The 20,321-nt window shown below is 42.9% G+C and overlaps 1 protein-coding gene across 2 annotated transcripts in view; it reads right to left on the bottom strand.

Annotated features, from left to right (window-relative positions):
• Positions 1–4,919: 4,919 nt before the first annotated feature.
• LOC125352256 (androgen dependent TFPI regulating protein) overlaps positions 4,920–20,321 on the bottom strand; it is a 79,413-nt gene continuing 64,011 nt past the window's right edge. For both annotated transcript variants that reach the window (XM_048347377.1, XM_048347374.1), the window contains exons 6-7: positions 13,424–13,575; positions 4,920–5,805 (exon numbers count right to left, since the gene is read on the bottom strand). In XM_048347377.1, coding sequence (XP_048203334.1) covers positions 5,771–5,805; positions 13,424–13,575 — 187 coding nt within the window. In that variant the 3' untranslated portion in view covers positions 4,920–5,770. The remainder of the gene's footprint in view (positions 5,806–13,423; positions 13,576–20,321) is intronic.

Below are 20,321 nucleotides of genomic sequence, written 5' to 3'. Positions count from 1 at the left end.
AGCAATGCACACCCTCTGTCATACCAACATTCCATTGCAAACTAACCATCCACCAGTGACAAAAACATGCACGAATGTACTAGGAGATGGTTTCATGTGAACATTTAAAAAATGAAGGCTTTATGCCCAGCAAAAGATATTTTTTTATTTTACACTTGAAAGATACTTGCTATGACAGAGCAGAGGCCCTTTTATGGCCTTTAATAAATCTCATGAAACTGATGAGGTTATAGTGAAATTGATGCAGAAAAAGAGTAGACCATATGAGACTGAGAGCATATATCATTTGCTAGAAAGAAGTGAAGGACCATTGTGTACAATATATTCTAATGTAAGCAAGGTTGTTCCCTTTTTGCTTCTCTATTAAGGATCACTCTCTTGATTTGGACCTTTCTATCCCCGAGTCGTTTAAGTAGGACCTTTCAGTGTCCCACTCTGGAGTTCCACCTACATGAAGTCTTTATACCCTAGGGTATTCCTCATCTCCTTCACCAAAATTGGTTGTGTGTTCCATTTTCTTCATAGTCTTTCCATTGCCACACTAAGAAAACTATGCTTAGATCATCATAGTTAGAGATTCTAGTCCTAAGGACCTAGAACGGATTTTAAATAATCATCCCTAGAGCTAGGGAGCTCAGTTTCTGGGGAAACATAGGGTGGAAGATAATTGGCGAGGTCTTTATTTTCCAGTTCTTTCTAGTGGTTCAGTGTTAGGTTTTATTGAGGTTGTTAGCATTTCCCCTGTCTTAGGCCGTCAGGTCCTCCCATTAGCCCCCAGATCCACCCATACCTAAACTCACTGCCCTAGAGCTATAATGGGCCACTCCTACTCACCATTAAGACTTATCTACTTCCCCTTTAGCCCCAGAGAAGCTATCACCTGGATAAGGTGCAGCCACCATGTTTCTCTCTCTCCCGTGGGAGATATGGCCCCACTAATAAACCTCCTTGCAAACCCTCTTCTCCTGTCCGTGACTATCTCTGCAAGGTCCCCTCGGATGGCTGAGACATATCCTTTCAGAGGTAGACAAAGCCCTTAGCCTCAGGAGTTTATAATTAGGGAGGACAGAAAGGGGAAATCTCACACACCAGGCATCTAAAAACATCACTTTAATCATACCCAATCATGGTAGATAATAATCCTATCTGTTCAGATAAGAAATGAAGACTCAGAAAGGCAAACTGATTTCCCCAGGTTCAATACAGTCAGTCTGTGGAGTCAGACATGAACTCATGTGTGATCTGAGTCCAAGGTGGATTTGTTTTCTAGCACTGTGCACCTTTATGAAAATGGATGACAAAGGACCATGTGTGTATAGATGCAGAGAGGGAGCACCTGGGTGGACCCTGGGGTGGAATCTGTGGGGGGGGGGGGAAATTAGAGAAAGACAGAGGCCTTGGAGGGTTGATAGGACAAAGCTCTTCAGGAGATCTGAGAGATGGCCTTCTCTTGAGGTCTATGGCCATGGGCAATGACTTATTCATTCCAGGAGTTAGAAGACACAGGTCTTCCAAGATAGAGTACCTCAAGCAAATGCTTGGGGGAGCTGTATTAAAAATATATTGAAGACCAACATGGCGGAGACCCATGAAAGAAATGAACAGAATCCCTTGTGGGCCACCTGCTCTTTCATGTCATCATGATTCAGTGGAGGGTACATGAGCCAGAAGCAGGACAGAGAGTCCTTTAAAAGGGACAATGGCCAACTGGACTTCCTCACAAAGCACCTAGAGACACTACCTTAGGAGGAAAGTTTGGGGACTCCAGCTCTGCAGGCTAGGGTCCTTTCTTCAAAAGTTTCCCATGGGTACAAACTTCTGTGGGCTGAGGTTGGCCACTGCTGGTACCTGGTGGCTCTCCTTTCCTTTTTTGGAATGCTGGCCAGTCTCAATTTACATAACACAGTTTAATCCATAGAAACAGGAGCTGCAAGGCAGGTTCTTTCTTTCTTTCTTTTTTTTTTTTTTTCCCTCTCCGAGACACGGAAACCTTTATTTTCTCCCTACACCACAAACCGGTGCTGTTAAATAATATTGGATAATTGCACCTGTCGCATTCCCCATATTGTGCCGAGGAAAAATAATTGCTGGTTTTCTGCTTTGCCGTTTAGCTGTGACTCTGTCATTTGACTCGGAGCATGTCATTTTCTCCCATTTTAGACTGTGTACAGTCAAATGGTGTGAAAGGACTCCCAGATAGCGGCCCTGCATGTGTGAGTGGGCGCAGGCCTCATTCAGCAATGATTTCTAATTTATACAGCATTGAAAATCCACAGCTATAAATAAACAGTTCTGACTGGCTTTGCTGCCTACTCAAATGCTTTATTAAAAAAAAAAAAGGCACTGGCAACTGAATGAAGGAAAAAAGTAAGGCTGTTTGGATAGAGCTCTGAGTCCTGGGCAGGGATGGAGGAGGTTCTGGACACCTCTCCCCAGTCCTCCCTCAACCACTCCTACCCCCTTTTCTCCCAGCCCCAAATGTGTGGACCAACATGTTTGGGGATTACAGCATATGAAACTGGCTTCCTGTTGTGACAAATACTGAGAGCGAGTAGGCGCATCTGAGCTCAAAATAGCTTGGGGAATGTGTGACCCTTTTGAGGGGAGGAAGAGGCGAATGTATTGTTTAGGCAATATATAAGTCTTCTACACAAATTCCAAATTGATTTCACATGTGGGTAGTAGTCTAGGAATGGAGTTTGAGTATGAGCCAGTATGTACCACCCCCCTAGGGAAAAACAGTTGCCAACTTGAAGACCTTTGATCACTTTTTCTTGCCCAGCTTTGCAAGGTGTGTGTGTGTGTGTGTGTGTGTGTGTGTGTGTGTGTGTGTACGTGCGCATGCACACACGCACCAGTACTGGAACTGGGGCTTGAATTCAGGGCCTGAGCTCTGTCACTTAGATTTTTGTTCAAGGCTGGCTTTTTACCACTTGAGCCACAGCTCCACTTCTGATTTTTTATTTTTATTTTTTGCTGTTTAATTGGAGATAAAAGTCTCAGGGACTTTCCTGTGACAGGCTTTGAACCTCAATCCTCAGATCTCAGCCTCTCAAGTAAATAGTATAAGCATGAACCATGGACTACAATTCTGTTCTTAATAAAGACTTTCCAATGAGCACCTATTGCTTTGCTCTGTAATGAAAAGGAAGGAAGTGAAGTGGGAGAATCAGCTTACTATGTGGACTTGAAACTGTTGTTTCCCAGCTGGGGATATGGCCTAGTGGCAAGAGTGCTTGCCTCTTATACATGAAGCTCTGGGTTCAATTCCCCAGTACCACATATACAGGAAGTAGCCAGAAGTGGCATTGTCGCTCAAGTGGCAGAGTGCTAGCCTTGAGCAAAAAAAAGCCAGGGACAGTGCTCAGGCCCTGAGTCCAAGCCCCAGTTCTGGCCAAAACCAAACAAACAAAAAACTGTCTTTTTCCTGTTCTGCAACCAGAAGTGTGCTGGAGAGAGCCTCTAGAGAACCAAAGGGTGTGTGCATCTTTTCCCAACTCTGCATTCAGTGATGTGTTGGTACCTTGGAAAAGGTCTATTTTGGAATGTTTACACCAGGGAAAAGGGCAAACACTGGTTGTAATCTAGACTTTAGTTCTTCCCCTCCTACCCCCGCCCCTCAAAAAAACCCAAAAAACTGGTTGCTAAACATTGATGGGCATATCACCATCATATTGTACAATGAGAACATGATGCATTATTTTTGTGAAGCTAAAATGGGTTAGAGTGATTTTAAGTTACATGACACTATACACATGTCATTGCTATTATCATTATTTGGTTTCTACTACTATCATTTTCTAACTACTTGACTCCTTACAGTCCTACACAGGCAGCACATGTTAGTTACCAAGCCCTTGTGTGAATGTTTATTGGGTATTCATTACAGGTGTTTTGTTGCTCAATTGTGCCCGCACGTGTGTGTGTGTGTATATGTGTGTGTGTGTGCGTGTGTGTGTGAAGTCTGTGCTTAATAAGAAAGGATTCTGAGGTGTTGGAATAGACCATGGAATGACCATGTCTGTTCATACTAGCAATCAAGGTTAAATTTGGTTCAGGGGAGAGTAAAGCCACAAGTATAAAGTGACAGGCTTGTCTCAGCCAAATGCACACAACACCTCTGAGAAGAATGTGTCCCAGTCATCTTCGGGGTGTGGAAGATGTGGGTGATCCCCTGTGAGCTTCACATCTGGGGAACTTCCACTGTGACAATTGCTTCTGGCTTCTGCTAAGGCCAGGTGTTCAGATCAGTTAAGAGCTGCTTCAGGTGAGAGGAAGGGAGGGCTGTGTTCCCAGCTCAAGCCAAAAGAGGCTAAGTGCTCCTATCTTCCCATTCATGGGGAAGGGGTGGGGCTGAGCAGGTTTTGTAATCTCTGCCCTACCTTGGAACATGTCATGTTGGAATATGTGTCCCTTGGTGTTGTTTGCTGTTGGTGTTCATTTTAACCTAATTCCTCCTGTGTAATGTTAGGTCCAAGTAAAATTCACCATAGTATCTACACCCCAACCCACATGCATGGTAGTTACACATTAGAGACTCGGTCATATTTTCCTGCCACTAGTCATTGGCTCATTTGTGTTCTTTTAAAAATGGGCCTATAAATAAAGTCCTGTAGTGAGCCGCTTGTAAAATGGACAGCAGGTTTGTGAGTCTTTGTTACTCACCTGAACATCAGTTTGTAAAACTATACTTTCTCAGCCAAGTACCTTGTACCATGGCAATCTCAAGAGCCTCAAAATTATATCATTTTCTACCCAGATTCTTTCTCACATATAATGTACAACAGTGCTTACTGTACTATTTGTTGTTTGTTTTTGTGCTCATCCTGGGGCTTGAAGTCAGGGCCTGGGTACTGTCCCTGAACTTTTGTGCTTAAGGCTAGTGCTCTACCATGGGAGCCTCAGCTCTAGGACTTTGTGGTAGTTAACTGGAGGTAAAAGACTCACAGATTTTCTTGCCTGGGCTGACTTTAAACCATAATCCTCAAGTCTCAGCCTCCTGAGTAGTTAGGATTATAGGCATGAGCCTGTAATTCTGGCCCAGCCAGAATTAGTATTTGCGTGGGAAAGATTTTGATAATGTTACTATGTTGAATATTTATATCAAACCCCAAATGTCTGCTCTGAGAGAAACTTCCCAATATTCATTAGAAATGGTTTGCTCCTTGCCTTGATTAATTTTTCCTAGTTTCAGGTAGACAGTTTGAATAGCATACATTTCTAAAGCAAGAAAAGGAATAGATGAGATGCTCGTGAAAACAACTGGCTTACTAAAACAGGTCTTTTTAGAGAATTGGAACTACTGGGCTATGGCTTAGATCTGGGAGTTAGGAGATGTAGGAAGTGGGAGCCAGGGTCTGCATTTTGACCCCTATGACTGCTGCCTGGTCCTCTCCATCCTCCTTTCTAAGGTGAACTGTTTGGATGATTTCTAATTCCTCCATCCTTCTCTCTGTAAATCTCACTGTCACACCAACTTCATAGGAAATCCTTTATCCAGATTTGTTCAAGAGATCATCCCTGGTGGAGGTTACATATGGATACAAATTCGGAGGTAGCAGGAGTTGTTTCTAGAACATGCATTCCACTTTTCAAGAAACTACCAGTCTTCTAATGAGGCTACCACTGTAATCCTGTATTAGTTAAATTCTACTCTCTGCCCTTTCTACTTATCTACCTTCCACCCTTCACCAACGGACATCATACATTTTTAAGAGCTTAAAGACTCTAGTGTTCTTTTCCTCCTTGGCTCTTAGGAAGTGGCATGCAATTACCTCCTCTTCTTCCATGGCTGCATCATGTCACCTGTACAAACAAGAACAAAAAGCCACACCTTAGATTTCTTTTTTTTTTAATATTATTTTTTTTCATTTTTCTTTCTTCCTTTTTTATTTTTTTCCAGCACTGGGGATTAAACTAAGGGCCTGGCTCACACTAGGCTGGCACTCTATCATTTGGGCCACACCTTTAGCCTGTTCGTATTAATTTGCTTATTTTTAGCAACAGGGTCTCACTAACTTTGCCATACTGGCCTAGAACTTGCAATCCTTCCTGCCTCTACCTTCCTGAGTAGCTGGGATTACAGGCATATACATATACATCCTGTCTAACAGGTATTTTTAGTTGGTAGAGATTCTCCCTGGTGGGGCAGTGGAAATAAAGGATACCTTTTTTTCCTCAAGGAGAGAAGAGTTTTGGGAAACAATCACCACTCCTATGAGGACTGGTGATGCTCAGCTCATGGGTAGCCCTGAGTTGACAGCCATCAGGTCCCTCTACGTTTTACATTCTGATTGCTGTGAACTTTGCTGAATGCAGTCCTCATGCATATATGGGCAGACACTGAGATTTCTCACATAAAGACACCATGTCAATGGCGAGAGGAAATAGAAGGACGGATGTTGCCTTATTGGGATCATTCTATGAACTCTCACCAAATCGATCTACATATGTCAACCTCAGTGGAGAAATGCTGACATATGAATCTGTTTCAGGCAAGTTTATTAGAGGAACAATCGTCTACTGAAATTATGATGTTAAATTTCTAGAATGACTTCCATTCCTCCAAGTAGATACTGCCATCTTTAGTGATCATACATCTTTGCATAAGCTTTAAAAATGACAACGTTAGCTCATTATCTTTCTATGAAGGTTGCTAAATCCTGTGACTCCTGCTTTAAAGCCTTTCTCAACTTGGTTTGTTCTCCTTCACTGTAATGAGAGACCTGAGAGTTCTAGTCCGGTGATGGTCACAATCTTATGCTCCTACTTCCTGCCTGAATTCACCCTTCAGCCCCTGACACGTGCACTAATTCTGTTCTGAATAGTAAACATTAAATATCTTCTTTTCATTTTATTTTGATGATTTCCCTTCTCAGGGGCCATAGTGACTTAATGTCCTACTTGTTGTCCCTTCACTTTTGTTTTCTCACAACACTATCTTCTGATCACACAGCCATCCCTGCCATCATCTTTAAAGTCAGAACTCCCTCTTCTACTGCTCATCAACCCAGCCTGTCACAGTTCCCAGATAAGCCTTAGTATTTATCTAGTGCAGCAAGCTTCATATTGCTTCACATTCACTTATGCTTCCATCTTAGGTGCAATAGGTAAATCCCCACTGGTTAAGTTGATGTCTGTCAATACCACCACCTAAGTACTTCTCTCAGCTGCAGTATCTGCTTTGAGCCTTAAATGATTTATCAACTAAATAATAAGCTAATTCTCCCACATTCAAGGGCAGTTTAATATAAACTTCTTAATTTTGTTTCCCTTGAAGTTACTCTGAGGGCTACTAAAACTTGTTCGTTATCCATAGGGTTTACCAGCTACCTAACCCTTGAGTTCAACTCTACTCATAACCTCTTCCCTTAAATCAAGAGTCACAGATTCCCTTCTTTACAGAGAGAGCACAGTAGAATATACCAAGGCTCAGAGAAAAGCTGAAGTGGTGTTGTAAGTTACTGTTGGGTGAGAGCCTTCTTCTCCTTCATCAGAGTCTTCTCCCATCCAGAACCAAGCAGCTAGGTAGAATGGTAAGAAAAAACTAAGTAATCACTGTCATGGCCTGTATGTGGTTTGAGTGCTTCTCCACAAGGGTTTATGTGGCTAAAGTCTTGGCTACAATATGGCACTCTTGGCAGGTAGTAGAACTTTGGAAAGATTGGGCCTAATGGGAGGTCTTTAGGTCATTGGGGCATGTCCTTAGAAGTTGGTTATCATGGGCCTGTTGAATCTGGCCCCACTCAGACCTCCCATCTCCTGGTTTGAGATATAATCACTCGCTGGTTGCTATACTCCCATCACAAGATGCCACCATCTGCTACCCTCCTTAGAGGCCAAACCAGTGGGGCCATGCAATCTCACACTTCCACCACAATACTATGAGATAAATGAAACGTTTTCCCTTGTAAAGTTAGCTGCTTCAGGTGTTTCATTAGTGATGAAAAGCTCAGATACTCATCAATATGCTACAGAAGGCACTGTTCCCAAACAGCTCTTCATGTTGAGCTCTAACCTTTTCTTTTCCTTGTAGAGTCTTAGATAGTGTAAGAGATTATGTTTTTCTTTATGCTTCTAGCACATGGATTCATGAGGTGACTGCTCTGTTTTGAATTCTCAGAGCTGAGTAATCTTAGGCTGTTTTGAGTCTCCAGAATTTGTCTCTGATCATGCTTCTAAAGTGTCTAGGAACTATGACCTAGAAATAGATTGTATATCTTACCTAAACAAAATTCACAAAATAAACTTCAAACTCTGGTTAGTAATGCTGGTTTGTTATGTTTCTTGATTGAAGGGAAATTTGCTAGTAGGAAGTTTGCTAGTTGGCAACTAGAGTTAGATACATGAGTGATTTATTTTAGTATTTTCTTTATTCTCCCTCAGAGGTGCCAAGAACCAGAGAGATATTAAGCCAAACATTTACTGTTTACCTTGTGGCATATCAAAGAAGCCATTGTTTTAATCAATATCACTATGGATATCACATATAATTACATGCTTTATTAATCAGTAGTAAATAAAAAAAAGTATTCAAAGAGGTGTATTATTACCTATCTACAACTACAGAAGCTACTGCTAGACTTTGGGTGAAAAATGTATAGAATATTTGCCGTTTCAGTGGGCTTCCTTAGACAGGTAGACAAGTAGCTTGGGGTGGGGCCTGAGGTGTTAGAAAAATGCACCATGCATAAATATTAGGAAGGAGAAATTCTTGTAAAAGAAGCTAAAGAAAAAACAATAAGCCAGAGTGTATGTTCTTTGAAGTTAGGGAGTTAGAAGATTAGGAAGAGTAAAGTGAAAGAAGATATCTTTTGTTTCTCTAGCAGAATCATGATTATGAGTAATCATGTCATGATAAAATTATATTATGAAACATTTAGTGATAATATGTAAAACAGGTAGGCTTATTTCTTATTTCTTCATGGACAGAACCAAGGAGGTAGATCATAGGACCTCTTTGCAGCTTTCAATGATAAAATCTCCTTTTTAAAATCCTGGACTATAATAAATAAGATTAAGGTAATTTTTCTTCATTTAAAGAAAGCTGTGATGTTTTCTACCCAAGATAGTATCAAATATCACTTGGTCAGATTGGAATTTTCAGTTTATAATTGTTTTTAGGAGAAATGATGTATAGATTATTTTCTTAGGCTAAGGCCCCAACAAAAGATAGATTCCCAACATGTGAACATGTGTCACCCATGGATCAATCATGTGTGAGCCAACTGTCTCTTTAGCCACTCCCACATTTCAGGTACACTGCCATAAGTGCATAATCCCACCCCCCTTTTTTTTTTGCCTAATATCTCTTGTGAGTTAGTTCTCTTTCAGAGGGACTTGTGTCATGTGTCAGCATCCTTATGTCCTATCAAGGAAACAAAAGAAAATTAAGCACTTAAGTGGCAAGATGGGAGGCTATGATAACCACCTCTTTCCAGATCTCAGAGTGGAGAAGCATTTGCCTGAGGCACCCTGACAGGGTCTGATGAGGCGGGACCAACTTGCTGATGTCAGCTTCATTGTCATCTGTCATTGTCTGACACCCATGTTCTACTTAACTTGACATCCAAATTAGACATCAAATCTTTCTTGGTGTCTGGCTGATCCTGAAAACTGACCTAGTGCAAAAAGCATTTGCTTTCCTAGTGCATGAAGCCAGATCCTGTGTCAGTGTGTCATGGGGCACTTTGTCACATGTGTTCCAAGTTGCCATTGAATTCCAGCTATTGTTTCTTATTAATACCCTTATTGCTTTTTTTCTATTTATGCATGGGTGTGACTCAGGAAGAGATCAGTAGATATTTAGCAACTGTAGCCATCTCCACTTATACTCTTCTCTAACCAGCACATATTATGGAAGCATACTATACTGCACATGGGTGCCTGGCAATAGAATTGCAGCTATTGGTAGGAGTCTACAGTCCTGAGATATATGGGTCCTTAGACCATCAGTGCTGTTCTCTTTCTGGGAATACTTTACAAAGGCAGAACCCTCAGATGCATCTGAAATGTACTGAATGACAATCTGTATTTTTTTTTGTCATTCATGGAACTTGAACTCAGCCCCTGAGTTCTGTCCCTAAGCTTTTGTCATCAAGGCTAGCACTCTACCACTTTGAGCCACAGCTCTACTTCTGGTTTTCTGGTAGTTCATTGGAGATAAGAGTTTCACAGACTGCCTGGGCTGGGAATATGGCCTAGTGGCAAGACTGCTTGCCTCATATACATGAAGCCCTGGGTTCGATTCCTCAGCACCACATATGTAGAAAATGGCCAGAAGTGGCGCTGTGGCTCAAGTGGCAGAGTGCTAGCCTAGAGCAAAAAGAAGCCAGGAACACTGCTCAGGCCCTGAGTCCAAGCCCTGGGACTGGCAAAAAAAAAAAAAAAAAAAAAGCCTCACAGACTTTCCTGCCCAGGCTGGCTTCAAACCATGATCCTCAGATCTCAGGCTCTTGAGTGGCTAGGATGATGGGTGTGAGCCATGAGCGCCCTGAGAGAATCTGTATTTTAAGAAGATCCCCAGGCTTTCTAATATTCTCATATTTACATGGTTCTCAAGCTTTTACATGCTTCAGCCATAGCTCTGCTCTGTTGACTCTATACCATTATACGAAAATAACCATTAAATCTACATCTCCAAAGATGGACACAATTGGTTGGGGAATTACCACTTTTTTTTTTTTGGCCAGTCCTGGGCCTTGGGCTCTGGGCCAGAGCACTGTCCCTGGCTTCTTTTTGCTCAAGGCTAGCACTCTGCCACTTGAGCCACAGCGCCACTTCTGGCCATTTTCTGTATATGTGGTGCTGGGGAATCGAACGCAGGGCTGCTTGTATAGGAGGCAAGCACTCTTGCCACTAGGCCATTTTCCCAGCCCTGGAATTACCACTTCTAAAACTCCCTTAGTGTTTGTATGATACAAAGCTGGTCAAGAACTATTGTTAGGAATGTTCCTACCCACTTAAGGGATCATCACAGAGATTTTACCTGGTGTTCTTGACCACTTGGTGCCTGTGTAGTTATTCCCAATTGGGCCACAGTCCATTACAGGATTTCAGAAATGGAGATTCTAATGAATTCTGTCCTCACTTAGCATAACCTCCTATTTCACTGCAAGTTCTTGAGTATATGCACCATCTTTGTCCATTTGCATTCAGTTAGGTAGTCATTACTTTTAATTGCTTTCAGCTGGGAAATTGGTAATTTATGCATAAAATTGAAGGGGAAGATGGGAATACCATACAGAGAAGAAAGGGGGCAATTTTGCTAGAGAAGCAAAAAATTACAGCAATGGAGACTAACTGTATACAAGACTCTGCTTCAGGCACATGATGATCAGCGAGTCATCTGAGGACCTCCATCATCCCAGGAAAAGGGTAAGAGTACTGTTTCCACTGTGATGAGAGAAAATCCAGAGACTTTGAGAGGCTTTCTCAGGCTCACAGCCTCCAACTAACATCTCCAACTGCCCCTTCAGAAGCTTGCCTTTGAATTTCTACTCTATCAAAGGTTGCTCAGATTAGGGAAGGAAGAGATACAGCAATGTTAGCTGGCCACCTGCATGTTTCCATAAACCCAGACGAGAAGATCTGGAGATGGACTCACAGATAGAGAACCTTACAAATGATTGGCCAAATCAACACATATTCAACTTCTGGCTATAGCAGGTCGGAACTAGGACTACCCTAGACAAACAAGGCTGTGGTTTTCCTACTAAAATGTTATCTTATGTGAAGAGTTGAAGTGAATTGCCTTACATTTACACAGTTGTTTTGTGGCTAAGTGAAGTCACAAGCCAGCTTTCTTGATTTTTATTTCAATGTTCTTCCCCTGTTTTTGTTTTTTTTTAATCACTTACCCTAATCTGCACCTGTCCTTCAACAGCACCCCAGTGTGCCATATCATCACCTGGCTGTACTCTAAACTACCAGTCCAGTGTCCTATTCTACAGTTATTAGGATCATTTTTGTCTGTTGTCTACTTCATGCCTCCCTCCCTCCCTCCCCTCCTTTTTTCCTTCCTTTCCTCCCTGTTTCCTGACTTCCTTTCTCCTTCCTTCCATACCTCTCTCCTCTTCCCCTGTCTCATAGATTTGGAGAAGGCATCATAAATTTTTACACAAAATTTCAAGGAAGGATCCCAAAATAGTTATGTGCAGCTAAACATCCAAAATATCAGCATTATCAGCATTTGTTTCTAGATAAATTTCTGTGATTTAGAATTCTGATTTAGGGTGCCAATCATCATCACTATCCTTCTATTTTTATGTGTCATCATCACTATCCTTCTATTTTTATGTGGTTCCTCTCATAGAGGATATTGCCCTTGATGTTTTCTTAACCAAATTCTCTGGGCGTAGGAAGCATGTGACAAATCCAGCTTGTATGCTTGCTTCTCCCACCTCTCAGGCTCTCTTTAGAAGCACACTCAGACTGCTGAAAGTGAACATTTTGCACACATAAGCTTATATTTCATACCTGTTGGTGTAATAGATGCTATTTCTATTTTGAAAGAACAAGATGGCATGTGAATGAGGGAGTAGGGACTTGTTGGTGACTCTTGGCTTTCCTCTTTCCTTAGATACAAAAGCAGAGTAGAACCTCCCCTTGGATATAAAAATAATCATATATATTTTTCATCCTAAGTTTTGGTACCTGTATTTACTTTCCTAACAAGAACACATTCTATGGGTGAGGTGAAGAAGGGTGCAACAGGGAGGAAAATGGAATTTTCTCTTTTAAATGAACTCAACTGGGATTACTATCATTTAAAAAACAAAACAAAACATGATGCTATCCAAGTGATCAAGAAAGCTTCACCTACTGACATATGCACTTTGGCCAGGACTCATGCTCAATGCAAATTCCTATCTCAAGCAGAATGTGATTCTATCTGATAATTTGTTTATAAAGGTTGAGAAGCAATCTGATGGACTGCAACTCATCTACATTCAAACTATGAAGAGGGTGACATATCCATTTCCTTCAGAAAGGAAATTGGGACGTCTCTACAACTCACATCCCTCAAGTCCTCACATGGGCAAAGGAGCTGTTTATATTACACACATATATGCCATATACATACATATATATCCACACACATATATATGGTATGCATATATATATGGTATGTATATTTAAAGGTGGAATTAACAGTATTTTATTCTCTTGATCTTTCTAAATAAGATTTAGCTTTTGTTTTAAATGAGATGTTGACTTGAGGAGGAGAGACACCATCTGACTGAATCTTTGAGAGAAATCCAATGTACGCTAAGATTTTCCTTTGACAACTTTGGAAGGACCTATCTGAGTCCTCTAGACAGAATCCTCCAGTACCATAGCTTTCAGGTTGCACTTCACTTTCTAGGAGGTGTGAAGAAAGGGTAAGAAAGCAGTGGCTTTGTGAATGAGAGGAACCACTGACCCCATTTCCAGTAGTTGAGCTTCTCTCCAAACAGGTAGATACTGGCACTCAAGATGTAACTGAGAGAGAAGAAGGCTGCCATTCCCAGGGGGCTGAGTGTGGCAAACACAGGATATACCCATGTACCTGTCTGAAAGTAGATCCAGATGACCCTGTAGAGACCAAGTCACAATCATTAGACAACAGAGACAGGCAGCCATTTCCCCCCATCAGGATCAATGGGTGTACCTACATAGATGAGTCTTTTCTTAGTAAATTTACTTGATTTAGTAAGACATCTTATCCTATGAGGTGGGCAGGGCTTCTACTTATAATCCACTAAAATCCAGAGGTAGTTAAAGTATGTGAGAAATATATATCATTTATTTGCCAAGGAGACAATGTGACTACATGAATAAATTCTTCTTTTCTCTGAGATGGATGTCTTATTAAGACATTAAACCCACAAAGTGGAGTCCATTTGTTGATTCACAGCCAAAAGAAGGAGACTTGCAAGTTTTCTGCTTGCTTTGGTACCCAAGAATGAGGGACTGCTTTCTATTAGTTCTCAATGTCCTGTTGGAGGAGGAAGGGGATAGATGTAGCCTCATTGCTCTAAGATGGTATTCTTTTTTTTTTTTTTTTTTTTGGCCAGTCCTGGGGCTTGGACTCAGGGCCTGAGCACTGTCCCTGGCTTATTTTTGCTCCAGGCTAGCACTATGCCACTTGAGCCACAGCACCACTTCTGGCCATTTTCTGTATATGTGGTGCTGGGGAATTGAACCCAGGGCCTCATGTATACGAGGTAAGCACTCTTGCCACTAGGCCATATCCCCAGCCCTAAGATGGTATTCTTGAAGCTAACTCTTGGCCTTGATTTTAGCAGATACAGTTAACTAGAAATAGCATTGATTGGGAATGGATGGATTTATGTGGAGGCTCAGTTCTTGCAAACATAAGGATAGAATGGAAGTCATTTCTGTGAGCCAAGAGAAGGAAAGGGGATTCTAAGAGGAAAGCTGTGATGCTTTAGTGACGCCCCAAAATGTGATGTTTTTCTGGAAGCCAACTGTATTAGAAAACGCCAAAGTCTGGGGCTGGGAGTATGGCCTAGTGGCAAGACTGCTTGTCTCATGTACATGAAGCCCTGGGTTCAATTCCTCAGCACCACATATATAGAAAATGGCCAGAAGTGGCGCTGTGGTTCAAGTGGCAGAGTGCTAGCCTTGAGCAAGAAGAAGCCAGGGACAGTGCTCAGGCCCTGAGTCCAAGTCCCAGGACTGGGAAAAAAAAAAAAAAGATGCCAAAGTCTGAAATAACAAATAAAATAGGAGGAAGATATCACCTTAGCAATGGCTAGAATTCGGCTTTAGTGATTCAAATTCTAGTTCTTCCCCCTATTAGCTTTGTTGCTGTCAGCAAATTATTCAACCTTGCAATGAAATTGGGATCCCAGCAGCACACACTTTGCAAGTTAACACTTGGTGACATCATGCACATGTTCTATGTGAGCCACATAGGACCTTCCTTGTGTCACTATCACTTAATAAACATCCCAATGCTTCTGTTTCCACAGAGGGATGGCACCATGGAAGTATTTTCAGAAACATTCCTTAGACATTGCTGGTTTCTTGTAACAATGAACACAGGTCAGGTCAGGCTTCCAAAACAATTTTTGGAAGTGACTATCCCAGGTGGTTAAAGGATTGCAGATGAAAAAAAATGAACAAATTTTTGTGCTTAAACTTTCAGAAATCTAAATGTGGAAGAGACCACTTATGTATGGCCAGGTTTAAGGTTAGGCAAATGAGATCCCTGTAGTACAAAACTCTAAGGTTTATTGGTGCGTTAAGGGACACCCTTAATACATTCAATGTGCAAAGGCTGACTATGAAGTGGGAAAATACATTTGCAAGTCTTGTATCTAATAAGGAGTAAGTAGTCAGACATATAAATAACTGATACAACTCAACAAGAAACCCCTGAGAAGACCAATTTAAAGTGGTTAAGAAACTTGAAGGGATGGGAAGATGGTGCCGCCACAGTAGGGAGGCACCCCGACTCGCTCCAACTGAATAGTGAGCTGGGAACTCCAGCACCCAACACCCCATCAAGAACCCAGCAAAACCAGCAGCCAGAAGCAGTGGAGAAACGCAGGAAAACAAAAGGAGCAAAAAAGAAGAGCCGAAAACCTACACGGAGCCGGAGAATCTACGGGGCACCCTCCCCCACCAGTCAACCCTGGCCCAAAGAGGGCCAGGCTGGGAAAGGGGACCCGGCGATTGGCAGACTGACTGCCGGGAGTGCAGAGTCCAGACAGCGGGACTCCACGGACACCAGGGAGAGTGTGGGCCAAGACACATGGCGACGGCGACGGCGGGAAGTTCGGGTCCACACCAGGAACGGATGTAAGCAGCTGGGGAAACCCAGCGGTGCAGAAGGGGAGAGCTGGGGATGCCACCACGACCTTTTGCCACACCCGAAGGACCAACGGCAGCGCGGGACACACACACAATCCAGGACCAGTGAGTCCCCCATTACCCCCTACCCCAACGGGAGACCAGCTATCAGAGGCCCAAACCCTACAAAGAAGCTAGATCTCCCTCCCTCCTCCTCCCCACCCCGAGGGAACAAAGAACCCCCAAATCAGGCGGGAAGCTCCCATCAGGCTCTGGGAAGTAACAGGAGTTTAGCAGGGGAAGGTCAGAGCAGCCCCAAGACTGCCCAGGAGCCTGAACTGGCCGAACTGGCCCTGCCCCCTTCCCAACAGGGGCCAGGGGACTGCCGGCAGTGCAAGCCCCACCCGAGGCACCTGGATCTCGAGGACCTTTACAACTAAAATCACCGGCGCTGGTGGGCAATACCAGCACAGCAGGGACACCTGGGCCTGATCACGCACCCCCCCTTACAGCGGAGGCGCAGTCTGAGGGCGCTAACCCGCGCCTGGACAGTTGATCCCACTGGGCCCCACACATACCGCCCCCCACAGCGGACTCGCAGGAGGGTGCAAGCACACCCCAACAACCCGGGGCTCACTCTGGTAGGCGTACCCCGCTCAGGTGGACAGGGCCACAGCAGCAGCGCCCATTGTAGTGGGCTCACAGAGCACAGGTTGGCGGGGCCCCCGGGCGACAGTGCCTGCTCTGGTAGGCATACCCCGCTCAGGTGGGCGGGACCACAGCAGCAGGGCCTATTGTAGTGGGCGCACAGCACACAGGTGGGTGGGGCCCCGGGCGACAGCGCCCACTCTGGTAGGTGTACCCCGCTCAGGTGGGCGGGGCCACAGCGGCAGCGCCCACTCTGGTAGGCGCACCTACACAGGAGGGCAGAGCTCTCCATCGGCCCATGCCCACTCAGTTTGGTGCACTTAGCACAAGTGGGTGGGCCACCCCTCAACAACACCGGCCCCTGAGTGGTCCACACAGGAAGACGAACTGCCTGAGAGATGAGCTCCTCTGACCAAGATAAAGAGTGGAAAAAAGAACCAAAGAAGAGATAAGCCTCCACACCACGCTGAATCAGCAACCAGCAAACCCCCAACAGGGGCACGCTAGGGTCAGCACAGCACAGCAGCAGGACACTGTCCCACAGAGAAAGACACAGAACCTACCGGCCCCCAAGTGCAGGGAGAGTGACCACCTCAGCAACAACCGAGAAGGTCACGTTCACCAATTAGGAAGCAAGGTCCAACAGCCAAACCCAAACCCAGAGCCAGGACACCAGGGTACAAGGCTCCCACTGATGGACCAGCGGGAACCAGCACAAAACCAAACCAGGGAAGCCACCCACAGATCTCCAGATGCGCAAATCACAAAGAAATATAACACAGTTCATCAAAGGGCAAGCCAACTCGCCAGTTCCAAAAAGCAGCACGAATGAAGAGGAGATGGAGAATAAAAAAGCAAATGAGGCCATTTTAACAGAAATGATAGAAAGCGTCAGAAACGAAATCAGAAAACAATTCCAGGAGTTTAGAGTGGAAGCCTTGAAGGACATCCAGGAAGCCAAGAAAGAAATGTGTCAGAAACAAAATCAGAAAACAATTCCAGGAGTTTAAAGTGGAAGTCTTGAAGGACATCCAGGAAGCCAAGAAAGAAATGGAAGCAAAAATGGATACAATGCAAACCTCCGTTAAAGAAGATCTTAACATCCTGAGAAGTGAAATGCATGAAAAAATAGATTTAAAATACAACTCTTTAAAGGAAGAAATTTCCACGATCAGAGCTGATCTGACAACCATAAATAGCTCTCTGACATCCATAAACTCCACAGTTGAATCCACAGCACAAAGAATTGACCATATGGAATCCAGAATCTCTCTCTTGGATGATGAAGCAGCCGACAACAACCAGAAAATGACCACACTCCAAGAAACGGTGAAGCTTCAGGGCAGACTAATCCAGGAACTAATGGACAAAGACAAGAGATATAATCTGTGCATAACTGGAATAGAACAAGGAGCCGAATACCAGAGCAGAGGGCTTCAACATATTTTCAATAAAGTGATTGCAGAAAACTTCCCCAATCTCACAAGGGACCCCATCCAGGTAACTGAAGCCTATAGGACACCTGGCAGGCCAGACCCCAGAAAAGCCACACCAAGGCACATAATATTCAAGACTTCAGATCTCAAGAATAAAGAGCAAATTCTGAATGCAGCCAAAACAAAGAAAGAAATTTTCTACAATGGGAAGAGGATTCGAATAACAGCAGACCTCTCCACACAAACCTACCAAGCACGAAGTGAGTGGAAGAACACCATCCAAGTTCTACAAGCCAACAATATGCAACCTAGGATTAAATATCCAGCGAAATTGGAGTTCATATTCAAAGGGAAAACCAGATCTTTCCATAGCAAAGAGGATCTAAAGGAGTATGTGAATGAAAAACCAGCCCTACAGCGAATTCTAAGAGGGGAATCCCACCCAACAGAGATCGTACAGGACACACAGACAGAAACAGAAACAGAAAGAGCAGCTCACTAAAGACAAGGGAAAAAAAAGAGGAAAAAACAGCCCAACAAGGAAATGGAAGTAGAAAAAAACACTCTTATCCTTGATCTCTTTGAATATAAATAGTATAAACTCTCGGATAAAGAGGAGCAGACTGGCAGAATGGATCCACAAACAAAAAGTTGCCATCTGTTGTCTACAAGAGACCCACCTTACAGCAAGGGACAAAAACAGGCTCCGAATGAAAGGATGGAGCAAGATCTTCCATGCAAACGCACCTACCAAAACGGCAGGAGTAGCCATCCTGATCTCAGACAAGCTGGACTTTTCATTAAAATCAACTCAAAAAGACAAAGAAGGACACTACATTTTAATACAAGGAAAAATCCAGAATCAAGACATCACAGTGATAAATGTATACTCACCAAACAAAAGAGGCCCCACATGTCAAGCAAATTCTCACAGAATAACAGAACAAGATAGACGCAAACAAAATCATAGTAGGAGACTTTAATACCCCACTCTCTCCAAGAGACAGATCCAACACCCAGAGGATCAGCAAGGGAGCTGAGGACCTAAATAACACCATATTACAAATGGATCTGACAGATCTATACAGAATCTTCCACCCTACAGAGACCCAATACACCTTCTTCTCAGCAGCCCATGGATCATACTCCAAAATAGCCCACACAAAGAACCTCAGCAAATACAAAAGTATTGACGTCATCCCATGTATTGTATCTGATCACAGTGGATTAAATGTAACTCTCAATAACAACGTTACCACAGAGGCTATACACATTCTTGGAGGCTAAACCCCACACTGTTATCCAACACATGGGCCACAGACCAAACTAAAGATGAAATCAACGAATTCATAAGCCACAATGACAATGAAAATACATCAGAAAGAAACCTATGGGACACAACTAAGGCAGTACTGAGGGGCAAGATCATTGTCCTCAGCACTCACATTAAAAGAATGGAAGCAGAGCAGGTGAATAACCTCACGATGAAACTAAAACAACTGGAGAAACAAGAAATGACTGAATCTAAAATGACTAGGAGGAGAGAGATCACAAAGATTAAAGAAGAGATAAATCTGATTGAAAATAGAAAGACCATTCAACAAATAAATAAGACTAAAAGCTGGTTCTTTGAGAAAATAAATAAAATTGACAGACCCCTCGCAAGACTTACAAAAAAAAGAAGAGAAGAGACTCATATACGTAAAATCAGGGATTCCACCGGAAAAATTACAACAAGTACATACGATATTCAAACAATCATAAGGAGCTATTTCCAGAACCTCTATTCAGTAAAAAAACAATAATTTTACAGAAATGGATCAATTTTTAGAGAAGTATAAACTGCCCAAACTGAACCAAGAAGAAATAAATCAACTAAATAAACCAATAACTTACAGTAAGATACAGGAGGTAATCAGGAACCTCCCAACAAAGAAAACCCAGGCCCAGATGGATTCACCAATGAATTCTACAAAACCTTTAGTGAGGAGCTAATACCAATACTCCTCAAACTCTTCCGCGAAATAGAAACAGAGGGAGAAATCCCAAACTCATTCTATGAAGCTAATATCATACTCATTCCCAAACCAGGCAAAGACCCAACAAAAAAAGAGAACTACAGACCAATATCACTAATGAACACAGACACAAAGCTCCTCAATAAAATATTAGCTAACAGGATCCAGAAACTGATCAAGAAAGTTATACATCATGACCAAGTAGGCTTCATCCCACAGTCACAAGGATGGTTCAACATCCGTAAATCAATCAACGTAATTCACCACATAAACAGAACTAAAATCAAGAATCACATTGTTATCTCAGTCAATGCCCAAAAAGCCTTTGACAAAATACAACATCCATACTTATTAAAAGCTTTGGAGAGAACAGGAATAGATGGAACATTCCTCAAAACAATAAAAGCCATATACAACA

Source organism: Perognathus longimembris, chromosome 6, assembly GCF_023159225.1.
Source record: "Perognathus longimembris pacificus isolate PPM17 chromosome 6, ASM2315922v1, whole genome shotgun sequence".
Lineage (NCBI taxonomy): Eukaryota > Metazoa > Chordata > Mammalia > Rodentia > Heteromyidae > Perognathus > Perognathus longimembris.
The sequence above is the reverse complement of the archived record's forward strand: the minus strand, read 5'-3'. Positions and strand labels throughout refer to the sequence as shown.